The 15,000-nt window shown below is 40.7% G+C and overlaps 1 protein-coding gene across 1 annotated transcript; it reads right to left on the bottom strand.

The window, feature by feature from the left end:
• Nucleotides 1-34: 34 nt before the first annotated feature.
• Nucleotides 35-12,434, bottom strand: LOC125044534. The gene is given in 8 exon segments (XM_047641230.1): nucleotides 35-877; nucleotides 1,055-1,310; nucleotides 1,502-1,684; nucleotides 2,023-2,318; nucleotides 2,485-3,048; nucleotides 3,050-3,346; nucleotides 3,806-4,255; nucleotides 12,304-12,434. Coding segments are annotated over 7 exon segments (2,202 nt in total). The 5' UTR covers nucleotides 4,250-4,255; nucleotides 12,304-12,434; the 3' UTR covers nucleotides 35-715.
• Between the last annotated feature and the right edge of the window lie 2,566 nt (nucleotides 12,435-15,000).

Here is a 15,000-nt window from a genome sequence, read left to right as displayed (position 1 = left end):
AAAACCTGTCGTTTTATTTTAGAAAAAAACATCATACTTTTAACACTTTATTCAGTCAAACACATAATCATGATACATGATACAACATGATAGTGCACCCATGGCCACTATCTGCTGAAATTTGGCTAAGCATTAATTTAAAGCTCTTTTTAAAGAACAAGGAGAAGAAAATACATTAAGTATGAGCATGATATCGGAATTCATATGGTATGTGATGCGATGGTATGATGTTAAAATAATATTAAAATCATAAAATGTAAATACGTTATCCAGAGGCAAGATGAGGAAGAAAGGTTTCATAACAGATTTCAGTGTATATGTATGTAGAATACGTGTCTTTCTGTCCAGAGGTTACTGTGGTATCTTTAGAGCAAGTTCCCTTTCTCTAGAGTATAAGTATGGAAAGACGGAATACATGTCGCTTAGTAATTCGAGACTAGAGAAATAACAAGAAATGTTAGGAGTTCGTTCTCTAGCCAGTAGAGAAGGAACTGTCATATATTCAATGTAACTGAAACAATCAAAATATCCCAACAACAGAAAATCAAAAAATATTCAACATTTTTTCCCGTTTCCTACAGAGTGAAAATATTGTACGCTGTATATATATTTACAGTTGTACACGTTAATTCATCCACACACAAATTCAAGCCAGACTTGACCCTGAGGTGCTTCTCTCTTTCTCTCTTACGGATTGTGTCACTCTTCCTAAACCTTAAGATCTCGTGATGGAGCTGATCCAGTCTATGAACAAGGGTACGTTCGCGTAGACTCCAGGAACGCCCTGCTGGCCGCACCCGATACCCCACGACACGAGACCCGCTAGCCGGAACGTTCCGTCTCGGTCTTGGCAGACAAGGGGGCTTCCTCCGTCACCCTGGAGGGAGTAGATGGAAGGTTAGATTGGTCCACGTACTTTATCTTTTCCACTTATTTTCATTTATGTATGGATATTTCGTTTATGATTTTGTTCATGCAACTTGATTATCTAATAAGCTTTTATGCTGTTGTTACTACTTCTGAAACCTACAGCTGACTCAACCACACAACCTACCTCACAGGTGTCGGAACCAGCCTCTCCTCCGGCGCAGATCATACTCTCATGCAGCGAGAAGTTGGGGCCCAGTCTGGTTTGGCGTAGGGCGTTCTGGCACAGCCTCTGGTCTACCATGGGCAACGACACATCCTTCAGCAGGTTCTGGAAGTTACCCAGGTCTCCAAAGGCGTTCTTGCCCCAACCGGCAGCCTGGCATTGAGATCCTGTGAACTTGGTGAAGCGGTCCGGCAGACATACGGGGGAAATGTGAGGGCTGAAAAGAGAGAGAAGATAAGAATGGAAATAGAATTGTAAAAAAAAAAAAAAAAATCAAATAATCTGGAACCTATTCCCACCGAAAGCAACTCGCATTACGAAGAATCACAAAAAATAACAACTAAGCAACAGAAGCCGACAAGTGCCTTGACCTAAGTACGGTCACGACGCCCTGACAACGCGACTCACTTAGTCACGAGATCAACGGGGGAGATGAGCTTTAGGACGGCGATGTCGTTGTGGAGGTTGCCAGAGTAGAATTCCGGGTGGGGGTAGATGCCCAGGACGTCGATATCTACGTGGCGGTAGAATTCGGTGTCGCGGCCCACGTCCCACTCGCCCAGACGCACCTTCAGCTCGGCGGGGCTTAGACTGCAGGAAGAATTATTAGTAAAGGCTTGTTTTATATGGTATACAAGTCTAGCTGTTATATATTTATATCTATATATCTGCATACATATACTTATATCTGCATACATATATTTATATGCAAGTTTATATATATTCATCTAAAGCGAAGAGTTCAGAACACTTTCCATGAAGTGAGACTGAATATGAGAAAAGCACAAACTGAACTAATACGAACAGGACAGAGCCAGGGGGAGGAGTATGGACCAAAAATATGTATATAAATAGACATGTAAAAATAATGTAAAAGTAAGCATAGAAGAGGGATAGAAAAAAGCGTCTGGAACCAGCCCAGGTCATACCCGCTGATGCAGTGCGCCGCCGTCAGCAGGTGGCGATGGTCGATGAGGACGGCGCCGCACACGTACACGTTATCTCCGGCGTCGCGACGCAGAATGGCCGCCTGCCAAGGATACTCGCCGAACTCCGTGTCTCCCTGTTCGAAGTGCGTGTTTTTGACGCGCCCGAGGAGCCCGAAGGAGCTACGACGGCCGCAGGAGGACACCTGGCGGGACTGGCGGAAGGAGGGATTGCGGCAGCACACGTGGCCGACGGCGCAGCCGTTCACACCGGGGGTGTAGCTGAGGGACGACTGACGCTGTGGGTGCAAGATTTCTTTTATACAATAAAATTGTATTAACGTTATTTGTGTCCGTTTATGCATTTTCATCCTTAAAGGTTGTATTTCGCGTTACCCTAGTATGTAAATATGTAAATTATTAGATTATTAGGATAAAGTAACCAAGAAACATCTAGGACCTTACCTGTGTTCTGGTCGAAGAACCGAAGCGGTCGTTGACGAACCTCATTGTGTCTCTTTTGGTCCTTGCGGCGGTCTCGGTCTTGTCCTCCTTCTCCACCACGACTTCCTGCTTCTCTGACGCTGCGGCCTGCTTGTCGGACTCGTCATCTGCGGTGGAGAGGATGTCGGTATTGCGGGTCCGAGCGTCAAGGAGAGAACCGAAGTTGCGGCTGGTTCTGCCGACGATGTCGTGGTCGCGGCAGTAAATTCGGTCCACGCATTGGCAGTCCTCGCGGTACAGCCTCTGGAAGTCGGTTGAGGAAAAGGCCGAGGAAGAGGAGGAGGGTCCGAGGGGGATGACGGGAAGCGCCGACCCGATCTTGTTGACGGAGGAGCTGCTGGAGCTGGAGGACCGGTCAAGGAAGCCGCCAGAATAGGAGTCCTTCGCGTATCCGCCGCCTGAGCCGCCGGTGTAGACGTGGTGGTGCGTGTGGACGTGGTGCACTACCGTCTGGTCGTGAGCCGTCGGGGCTGAGTAGGAGGCCTTCGGGGGTGTGTAGGTGGGTGCTGGGGGAGCGCCGTAGCTCGACTGGGGAGGGTGGTAGGCAGGGGGAGCGCCGTAGCTCGACTGGGGAGGGTGGTGGGACAGGGGGGGCACCATACCCAGTGGAGGGAGGGTGAGGAGCTCCGTAACCTAATGAGGGAGGATGTGGGGCGCCGTAACCCGTGGAAGGTGGGCTGTAGTGTCCTTTGGCCTTGTGGTGGTAACCCTTGTTGATCGGCACGGACGCTATGGGGCCGCCTACGGGGACCACCTGCACGGGCTGCACGTAGTTGATGTCGTAGGGGCTGATGTGGTCGCCCTTGTGGTAGCCCTTCTTGCACTGCGGGAAATGGACGCATGGGATTAGCATATCTTTATTCAAAAACTTCATTACATAAAAACAACAGTTACATCACACATTTTACTTGTATATTAGATTATTATTATATTTTCTACCTACACATTAGTATTCTTAAACTATCCATGAGTAAACTAAGCCAAAATGTCGTACCAGGAAACAAGTACGACAAAAGTGAAAGGCTCAGATTGCTTGATAAGAGCGATTATTGGCTGCAAAAGCTACTTGGAACTTTCACATCTAGTGCCACATTTGCCTTCCTTTCTCCGCAAACATGAGTGTATTTTCATGCAAGAGTAGACGCATGTTGATTGAGTTACCGCAACTATTTATTATGTTTCTGACGTTCACTTCGTCGTTGTCATTACTTTTAGTATTATATAATTAGCATTAGCATCATCATTATTAGTTTATTGCCAAGAAAAAAGAAACTTCACTTACGTCAAAGCCAATGCCAACGTCACAGAGCTTGGACTTGATGCCGAAGAACCTCCCTTCCGTTAGATCTCCGGCGGCGGCTCCGTCGACCCTGCCGGTGGGCGTCTCGCCTTTCAGATGATCCCCGGTAACCTGCGGCGCTACCGAGACCGATCCGGCCGACCCTGCGATCGCAATCGGAGGAGGAATCACGCTCTGGCTCTGCTTCGCCGTGCTGATGACGCTGACGCCAGGGTCGACGAACTGGTGGTCGCCGTTGGTGGTGAAGGAGACGGTCCTGGGCGACCCCGACGATGGGGCTATTGCCACGGCCGACGAGATAGATGAATGCGCAGAGTCATGGGCCTCCTCGTGGCCGTCGGCGCCCCACGACCAGCTGTTCCTAGTATCGGCATGAGTAACAGCCGCGCATGCCGCTAACGCCACCACCGCCGTCAAGTACCTCATGACGTCCTGCAGGTTAAAAATAGAACAAAAACAAATGAGGGACCGACCAAAAGATCCACTGAGAAGGGATTCACTTAAGGCTCTTCTTAGTCAGGGATCGCCTCGCCGAGATCAAAGGGACTTTTCCATCTTTCTTCTCTTCGCAGCGACATTCTTTGATAATATGAACTTACATTTTTTTTTTCTTTTCTTTCCTTTACCTTCTATTCTTCGGAATTACGAGAAAAAAACAAACAAAACGAACTTGCCTGTCACGTAAAAGTGAGTGACATGCTTGATGAACATTTTCTCCTTCACTCACGCGCAGTAAATCTAATTAAAATTTGGTATGGCTATCTCGAGGAATAGTATGGAGAAAGGAAGAGATAAACACATAGGGAGAAAACTGTTATATGGAATGAAGACGATAAAGAGAAAAGCAGAGAGAAAATGGGAGAGCGAAAGAGGAGAAATAGAGAGACAAAACAGGGAAAGACGATAGAAGAGTAAGATAATGGCAAATCAGAGGAGAGAAAGAGAGAGAGAGACTGAGAGAGAGAGACTGAGAGAGAGAGAGAGAGAGAGAGAGAGAGAGAGAGAGAGAGAGAGAGAGAGAGAGAGAGAGAGAGAGAGAGAGAGAGAGAGAGAGAGAGATAGAGAGAGAGAGAGAGCGAGAGAGAGAGAGAGAGAGAGAGAGAGAGAGAGAGAGAGAGAGAGAGAGAGAGAGAGAGAGAGAGAGAGAGAGAGTGTGTATCTCCATCCCACGACTAACGTAACACATTCAGTCTTGAAATGTCGACTTTGTTACCTTAAAAAATGTCATTCTTCTTAAATGCTACACTAACAACACGCTCAACTTTCTTCACCTTTGCGTGGCAGTTCGTGCGTTGCGAATTCACGACCCGACTGCAACGCCCCATCGGTTGCGGGAAAACTGGCAGGGAAAATTCTTGTTGTGCAATTATCACGCCCGCACGCCCACTCTCAACGGACTATATAGTTTTCATCAGGTGAAGAATGTGTATGTAAATGTTGTCAATTAACTCTTAACTTATCTAATATAAACCTATTTACGGAGAAAACCGGCTATTATCTCCTACTTTCAAGTGATGAACAATCTAACTATAAAGTGTCGAATTAGAAACCTTACTTCCACCTCTGATGACGATATTTCCGCCAAATAATCATCAACTAGCTTACTATACGAAAGAAACCTTATTCAGATAGACAGCTAACCAGCTCTCATTTCCAAGTAATCATTAACGCTCTAATCAAAACAATCGTCTTGAAGTTCCGCGTGGATCATCTCAACCTGCGATTACGAGAGTGAAAGTCTTCGTGATTTGCAGTCCCTTTGCACCGCACTGGGCGTGAAAGTCTGCTGTTGAGGAACCTGTCCGAAAAGGCATCCGTTTTTTCGGTGTCACTTGTAAATGAAAGGTGAGAGGATGAGCGGAAAGAGGGGGATGGAGGGGGAGAAGGAGGGAAAAAAGGAGGGAGATGGAGAAATAGAGAAGGGAAGGAGAGGGAGAGGGGGGGAAGATGAAAGGGAGGAGGGAGGAAAGGGGAAGAGGGAGACGGAGAGAGGGAAGGAGGGAACGAAGGAAGGAAGGAGGGAAAGAGGGAAAGAAAGGAGAGATAGATAGATAGATAGATAGATAGATAGATAGAGAGAGAGAGATAGACGCACAGAATGGATGCAAACTACTGAGGAAAGAAACTATACAAAATAGGGAAATGAACCAAAATCTAGTTGTCTGCCGGCGTGTCTGTGGGAATCATATCACATGCGGGTGTGTCTGTGGCCATCAGGTTGTCTGCAGGCGTATCTGTGGCAATTAGCTTGTCGGCGGGCGTGTTTGTGGGAATCGGGTTGACAGTGGGCGTGGTTATAATCCGACTGCGTGGGGACGACGTAGAACATGATGCACACAAATGCAGTGGAAGGAAATAAAAATGAAGAATGTATACTTGAGAAAGAACGAGAAAGAAAAAACGAGACGGATAAATAGAGAATCTGAAAGAAAAAGAGAAAAAAAAAAAGACGAGGGAAAGATAAAGAAAGGTGATAGATAAAAATTGAGAAAGAGAAGAGAGAGAGAGAAAGCAGATGGAAAGAGAGAGAGAGAGAGAGAAGGAAAGAGAGAGGGGGAAGTAACGGGAGAGGGAGAAGGAAAGGGAGAGAAAGAAAGAAAGGGAGAGGGATAAGGAAGGTGAGAGAGAGAGAGAGAGAGAGAAAGAGAGAGAGAGAGAGAGAGAGAGAGAGAGAGAGAGAGAGAGAGAGAGAGAGAGAGAGAGAGAGAGAGAGAGAGAGAGAGAGAGAGAGAGAGAGAGAGAGAGAGAGGGGGGGGGGGGGAGGGAGGGAGAGAAATTGGCAGAGATGGAAAGCGCGTACCGAGAGAGCAGACAAACAGAAAGGGGAAGCAGATAAGAGTAAACACTGTGATTTCATCGCATCTGTGAACGGAATGACTGAAAGTAAATGTGAAGTAAAATGGAAGATGTAAGCAAAATGGAGGGGAACAATGAGAACGAGGGATAATGAAGGGTACAGAGAGCTGGAAAAAGGGTATAAGAAGAGAGGACAAAGTGACAATAAGTAGGAAAAGGCAATGAGAGAGAGCAGAGAGGGATGAAGCCCGAGGGAGATGATGAATTACGTAATGTATCGCGTTACTTGAAAGTTAGCTCTCCCAATCGCAAGTTCTCGATACGAAACACAGGATGCGGAACAAAATTCACAAATTCCAAACAATCGTAACAAATGAGATTAGATAGGAGAAATAAGTCACTAGTTTAACACTCGTTAGCAGCGTTATGTCACGTCACCCTCACCAGATGCGTCACCCACACGTCACAAGTCACCAGCTGCGAAGTCACGCTCCTCACCAGCTGCGTCACCTTCTCCAGCTGGATCACATGGTCATATTCATCGGCTCTTTGTCGCCATCTGTCGGTCAGACTCGTCAAAGCAATCATGGTTAAAAGTGCATCAGTTGGAAAAGCAGAGCACAAGGGCAGTCGGGCATTGCAATAAGTCGTTTTAGAATGCATGGATGAAGTCATATGAAAAACTAAAAATATTGTTGGTATTTAAAAGAGCTCACTAATTAACAGAGAGATAGAGAGAAGGTAATGGCTAACAGATATCAGCACTGCTTTGTTCAGCTCGTAAAGCAAGCAACTCCAAAGTCCGTAAGACAGCGTTAAGACTCACAGATCAAGGTCACAGATTGTCAAGTCGAAGCGCGAAGGTCAGACCCTGAAATGAAAACAGGTGGTTAAAATTCGTTCACACAGGCCTCTTGGATACTTTCAAACGCAGTCCGATTGTCTCCTTCTCCGACTTTCTCCCCTCTATCTTCTTCAGCTTTTCCATACAGATTGCAATCTCCCTTTTCCTTTCACTTCTGAGATAACAGATAATATCGAGCCATCTCCACTCCCGTCCCGACCCATCACCATCACTGTCCGCATCCTGTCATTCTTCGAGGAAAAACTTTCCCGACTTTCCTGCTGTCGTCTGTCACCACGTGAGGTAAGCCGTCTCAGCTTCACAGAAAACGGAATCAGTTTGAGCGCTACTCTATAGGGTAAACTCTTGTAAAAGGAGTTTTGTAAGCACTCGCAGGTTGTCACTTTGTTACTTGTGTATACAAGATTGTCTGACTGTCACTATGTAGTTATCTTCAATAACTGTCTTACATTAAAGCTATAAGAAGTCTAATATTATTTTCGGTAGGCCTACGTTCTCCGTGACGTACCTTAAGCAGCACTCAATGAAGAGCAGCGTGAGTGTTCAGAGCCACTGCGCTTTCTTAAGTGATGGTTCGCGTTCGTCGCCGCCCGATGTCGACCTGCCTCGCCCAAGTGGTACCGCCCATGCGACCTCCCCGATGGCATGGCTCCTCCCGCCGGCGCCCACACTCACGCCCCAACACAATTTCACCAGATCCTTTCTATGCTCTACGCGGGGCATCTCATGCCAAAATGTTCCCCATGAAGAAACCGACTCCAAGATAAACACGCAGAAAGAGAGCGTATGGATTGTAGGCGGATGCATATCCATAAACACGAACATTGTATTGAAAAGTTAATTCTTATATCTTTAAATTTTAGAAAATCTAAGTAGGATACTCTACTAATATGATACTCAAATATTTTATCATGGAATAATCGATCTTACAAAATAAGAAAAAAAAAAATAATGAATACAATATGGAGAAAGGACAATGATAAATCGACGGGACGCATTGCCCTCCTTCGCCACTTTTCCTTCCCTCCTACGCCAACTCCTACAGACCTTCAGCCTCTGACACTTTCACATGAGGTTTTCTCCCCTTGTTGGGTAGAGGCTGTGTGGGCGATCCTGCCCTGCCACCAAGAGCTGAAGCTTATACCCCGAGAAAGGGTAGGTGGATGTAAGTTTTTTTGTTTTTGTTTGTTATTCTTTTTATTCACTAATAACTCGTTAAAGTAATTATCATCTTATTGTTTTTGTTTATCATAATGAAAGAGAACTTGCGTGCACGTAATTAACATACCACTTTTACTGTAATGAATGTTAGATGTTCCTGCGACTATCAGATTATATGAATATGAAATCTCATGTTAATAAACATTACTCGAGGAGATAGCTGACTATTTTTTTCCTCGTTAAATATCATAACGAAATATAGTCACTCTGTAAGGAAAACATTTGTCGAAAAATGTTCCACTGATATAGCACAAAATTATATACTCAAGAAAATAGAGTGAAATTCACAATTTCCTGGCGACTTCGACGTCAGCGCAAGTAGTGAGCCTAAGTTTCCTTATTTGTCGTTGCGGTAGATGTGGTCCATAGCTAATTTTGCTTATTTAAATCAGATAAGAGAATGGTGACACAGGGTGGAATCTGATTCTCTCGTAAAAAGACGAATTATTTAATTTATAACTGTAGTACTAACAGTACATAAAGAACATAATATTACGATTTAAGATCACTGCAAATTCGTATCAAAAAGAGAGGTAAGGAAGAAAGGTTTGGTAAACAAAGACCCCCACGGACATGACGTCATCGCCGGGCAGAGGGCCAACTTTTGCTTTCACTCGCGCGGTTGGGCGGCGCTGCCATGTGTGGAAGGGAGAAAAAACCGCTGCTGCATAACATTTACATCTTCGAGGCTGCTTATCAGTCATGGGAGTCTTTTTTTCCTCTTCAAAGACTTTCTCTCGAGTGATGTGCGGGGACTGGTGCCAAAGGGGAAATGTGACATCGACGGAAAGAGTTATATAACTTCGGATCAAAATTGGATTAAAATGTCATAGGTATTTTGATTCTCTTACGAGAGATATTATTTGCGCAAATGTAAGTTTCCGTTATTTTCGAAAAAAAGTCCTCTACCGAAACCCGTCATCATTACTTATCTTTCACAATGTTTCCTTCCCCAGAAATTCAAACCCGAGGATAAAGTGCCAGTTTTCTACAACGTGAATTATAGGGCGATCATATTTATATTTACATTCGCTTTTATTTCAAGCTTATATAAAGTTCCCAAATGTAAATCCTAAAAAAAGTTACTCACACGTAACACTTACATCTATTAAGTCAAGAAACTGTCGCTCCTCAAGGTCTTTCACGGTAAGTAAACATCCCAACTCAAAGTAGAAGGTACTGTTATTAGTCAAGCCTCGTGCGGTAGAGGAAAGGACGAGGGCGTGACCAGTAAGAAGGACGTGGGACCCAGGACAGTCGGACGGATTATCACCCTTGTGGTAACCTCAATAACTGCACCCTGAATTAGGTAAGAGAAAGTACCGGTGGTGTAATCGAACTCTGTGTCCGGAGATGCTAGATTTGGAAGGGGTTGGGGGGCGTTACATCGAACAGTGACGCGTGTTGTAATATTATTGCATTCGAGATACATGTGTATATACAGAAATGGCTGGAGGGAACTACTTTCTACTTTCTTCGACTGTTATACCTCTCGGAGTTATCATCCTATTAGGAGTAAAAACTAGAGTCCAGATTGAAAAAAAGTAATTTTCTTTTCTATATCATTTTGCAGACTCCCTCTACTTTCTATTCGGAACCGCCTCTGTTTGGGTTTCATGACAAAGGTCGAATCACACACCGGATGCATTAGGCCTACGCAACCCTTGTTTGATTTTACGGAGTTTGGCCACGACCCTTGTATAGGCCTTCCCTACGACCCTTTGTAAATGTCAGGGAGGTACAAAAGTTATTCAAATCAAACACAGAATACAGAAGCACAAAGAGAGAGAGAGAAAAAAACTAGAGCAAAACATAATCGAACTTATCAATACATACAAAAAAGGAAAGAAAACTAAACAAAACACTTCGTAAGAACCCCAGAGTATGAAAGTAGAAAGAAACGGAAAGTAAAAGTACTATGCCCAATAATGGACTTAGGTATCTGGGGGAGGGAGGAGGGAGTGGGAGAGGTTGCGCATCGCCCTCGGTGACAAGAGAGCCGGGAGGGGAGGAGGAGCGCGAGGGGAGGAGGGTAGGAGGGGAAATAGGGGGCGCGGTAAGGGAGGGTCACGTGTGAAGCTAAAAAGTGAAATGACGAGATCGCAGCTTAACCTTGAGGAGTAGAATGATGTACTTATCGTGTGCGTGAGGTAGTACAATTAAGCATATAAATAAATACTAACAACAGACTAATAAATAAGATAAAGAGAAGATGGATAATAACGGAGAAGTTTATAAACATGAAACCATAATGAACTGAATCTATTTTCCTCCCGCCAACCACAATGCGCATTCAACCGAGTCCTCTCCGCCTACGATGCGCAACACTGTTTGGTAACAGGGCATAACGCAACTATTTTGCGCTTCATACAGAAGTCACATTCTTTCAGTGAGGATAGGGAAAGTAATGGAAGGAGTGCATTGCACATACATACAGGCAGACATAGATATGAATACATACGTACACACACACACACACACGTGTGTGTGTGTGTGTGTGTGTGTGTGTGTGTGTTTGTATACATACATACAAACATATATATATATATATATATATATATATGAATGTATATATGTACGCAAAAAGGAAGAAGTGTCTGAGATGAGAGTGAGGGCGGGGATAATGACGGGGTAGTAGAAAGGGGCAAAGTAACAAAGAAAGAGAAAGTGAATACAGAATACAGCCAGAGAGAAGAGAGAGAGAGAGAGAGAGAGAGAGAGAGAGAGAGAGAGAGAGAGAGAGAGAGAGAGAGAGAGAGAGAGAGAGAGAGAGAGAGAGAGAGAGAGAGAGAGAGAGAGAGAGAGAGAGAGAGAGAGAGAAAGAGAGAGAGAGAGAGAGAGAGAGAGAAAGAGAGAGAGAGAGAGAGAGAGAGAGAGAGAGAGAGAGAGAGAGAGAGAGAGAGAGAGAGAGAGAGAGAGACGGAGAAAAAATAATCAGACAAAAAAGGCAAAAAAAAAATAAAAAAACTGAAATCTGAAAGGAAAGAACAAGAAAAGAATGAAATGCGGAAGATAGAAAAGAAAGCAAAAGAAACAAGAAAGACTGGACGAAGGGAAAGGCGCAGAGAAAGGAAAGTAGGTCAAGCACAGGATGCAACTACAGGACAACTTAACTCCCGAGGAAGGATGTAGGGGGGGGGAAGGGTGTAGTGTTTCATCGCGTCAAAAAAACTTGTCGCTAACATGTCTGATATCCCTGGTATCACTATCCTACGGTAAATTCCATTAAAATTAAAGACTCATTACTTATCACATATATATATATATATATATATATGTGTATATACATGTGTATATATATATATATGTATATATATACGTATATATATATATATATATATGTATGTATATGTATATATGTATAAATACATATGTATTTTTTTCTTTAAGCAAGAATCTTATTAATAAGATAAGACGGATAACTTATCATATAAAAAGACAATATAAATATATAACTATTTCTATAGCAGCACATTTTAAAGTTACTAAGATGAGACAGTTTTCTTATTATATAAGAATCCAAGTGTTCATATACATATATACATAATGAAAAGACAGTGCAATAGGATAAAAGAAAAACAATAACACACAAACTCACCAACTATGTAGATTCAAAAATGCAAGGAATATTTCAGACTTTAAAAGATAATAAAACTGCCCGAGGAAAATTAATAAAGCCCAAAATATTCTCAGTTCTTCTGTCTTTCCCTTTGCTATTCGTATCTTCCCTTTCACTGGTCGAGTGAACGTCAGAGGGACCCTTATATACCTCGAGCAGGTTGCAGAGGTACGATAAGCTTTTTCTTTCTAGTGACCGGTATGATTTCCTGCAGTTTGTGTCTACGGACCCTGTAAGACATCCGGGATCCCACGTACGTAGTAAAGTTATTTTATGTGTATTTATTGGCGAGTGCTAGTGATTACTGTTATTGTTTTTATCATCCTCATTATCTTTCATTGGTATCGTCGTTATCATTATCATCATACTGTATTATCAATATTAATGACAATATTATTATCAGTATTGTTATTATGATTATGATTATCATTATTATCATCATCGTTATCGTTCTTATCATTAGTAATATCTTTATTGCTATCATTATTATTATTATTATTATTATTATTATTATTACCATTATTACTATCATTATTATTATTGTTATTATTATTATTATCATTGTTATTATTATCATTATGATCATTATTGTTTCGTCATTATTACTGCTGTCATTATTATTATTATTATTATTACTATTGTTAATAATAATAATATTATTATTATTATTATTATTATTATTATTATTATCATTGTCATCATCACCATCATTATCATTGCTATAATCATTATTATTATCATTTTAATATCATTATTATTATAATTCTTAATATCATTATTATCATCATTTTTAATATCATTATTATTATCATTTTTGATATTATTATCATTATCATTTTTTAAATCATCATTATTATCATTTTTAATATCATTATTATTATCATTATTATCATTAATATTATTGTTATCATTATTATTATTAATATTATTGTTATCATTATTATCTTTAATATTATTGGTTTGATGATTACTATTGTTACTGTCATCATCATTATTATAATCATGCTTATTATCATTATTATCATCAATATTGGTATTATTGTAATCATTATTATTACTAATATTATCATTATCCTTATTACTGTCATTATTATTATCATTATCATTATTATTATAATCATTACTATAATTATTATAATTATTGCAATTATTATTACATAAACTATTATTATCATTATTATTATATTATTATTATTATTATTGTTATCATTATTATTGTTATTATTATTATTATCATAATAATATTGACTGTTATTATTATTATTATTATTATTATTATTATTGTTATTATTATTATCATTGCTATTATCATTATCATAATCTTTATTTTCATCATTATTGTTACTGTTATTATTGGTGTTATTACTATTGTCATTGCTATAACTATTATTATTATCATCATTTTTATTATTATTACTATCATTATCATCATTATCATTATCATCATTATTATCATTATCATTATTATTAGCCTTATAATTATTGTTATAATCTTTATTTTAATCATTATTATCGTTATTGTTGTTATTGCTGTTGAAGTGGGTTCTGTGGTTGTTGTTTGTCATTGCCTCTCTTGACTTGATTTGTTATTATCATTATAATATTTATTATGGTTATTGTGATTGTTTTCATAACTATATAAATCATAATAACCACCTGTCATTATCTTCTTTATTTTCGTCTTCACGACCAATTGCATAACCATAATGATAAAACTGATGATCATGCAGATGGCAATAATTACAATGGTAATGATAATGATTCTAACAATAATGACAATGCTGCTACTAAGAATAATGATATAAACTGTACCAGAACTACCGATGATAATAATAATAACAAAACTATTGAATGACGCTGAATAATCTTGCGGAATTTATAGATATTGGAGAAAGTTTAATAAAAGAAGCAATTATATGCAATCTTAAACCTCGAATCAAAGAATTTTTACTTTTTCTTATCAATTGCGATTAAGAAATTTACCAATTATGATAATAAAAACACGTGGGATGAAAGAAGTGCAGTATATTTGGACACAACAGGGATAACGGATGTACATATTGCTTGACACAGTATCAAATGATCGTTGCGAATAAGTGCTTTTAACTTAACTGATGGAAAAAACAAGGACATTTCTGGCAATCTCGAATTATGTGACATTATCATGTAAACACACACAGACATATACACATGAATGAGTGTGTCTGTCTGTCTATCTATCTATATATTTATCTATCTACGTATTTATATCTCTCTGTTGTCTGTCTGTCTGTCTCTCTCTCTCTTTCCCTCACACACACACACACATACAAACTCTCTCTCTCTCTCCCTCACACACACACACATACAAACTCTCTCTCTCCCGTTCCACCTCTCTATCTATCCACATATCTATCTATCTATGCATACACATGTGTATGTATATTTTTGTTTTTAAAAAATCACACACACACACATACACACACACACACACGCGCGCGCGCGCGCACATTCAAACATATGCAAACACACACACACACATAGATATACACACACAGATATACACAAAAAACACACACAGATGCATTCACACACACACATACATACATGCATACATACATACATACATATATATATATATATATATATATACATACAGACAGATATAGATATAGACATATTGTGTGTATATGCATA

This window comes from Penaeus chinensis, chromosome 35 (genome assembly GCF_019202785.1).
Source record: "Penaeus chinensis breed Huanghai No. 1 chromosome 35, ASM1920278v2, whole genome shotgun sequence".
NCBI lineage: Eukaryota > Metazoa > Arthropoda > Malacostraca > Decapoda > Penaeidae > Penaeus > Penaeus chinensis.
This window is presented reverse-complemented; position numbering and strand designations above follow the sequence as displayed.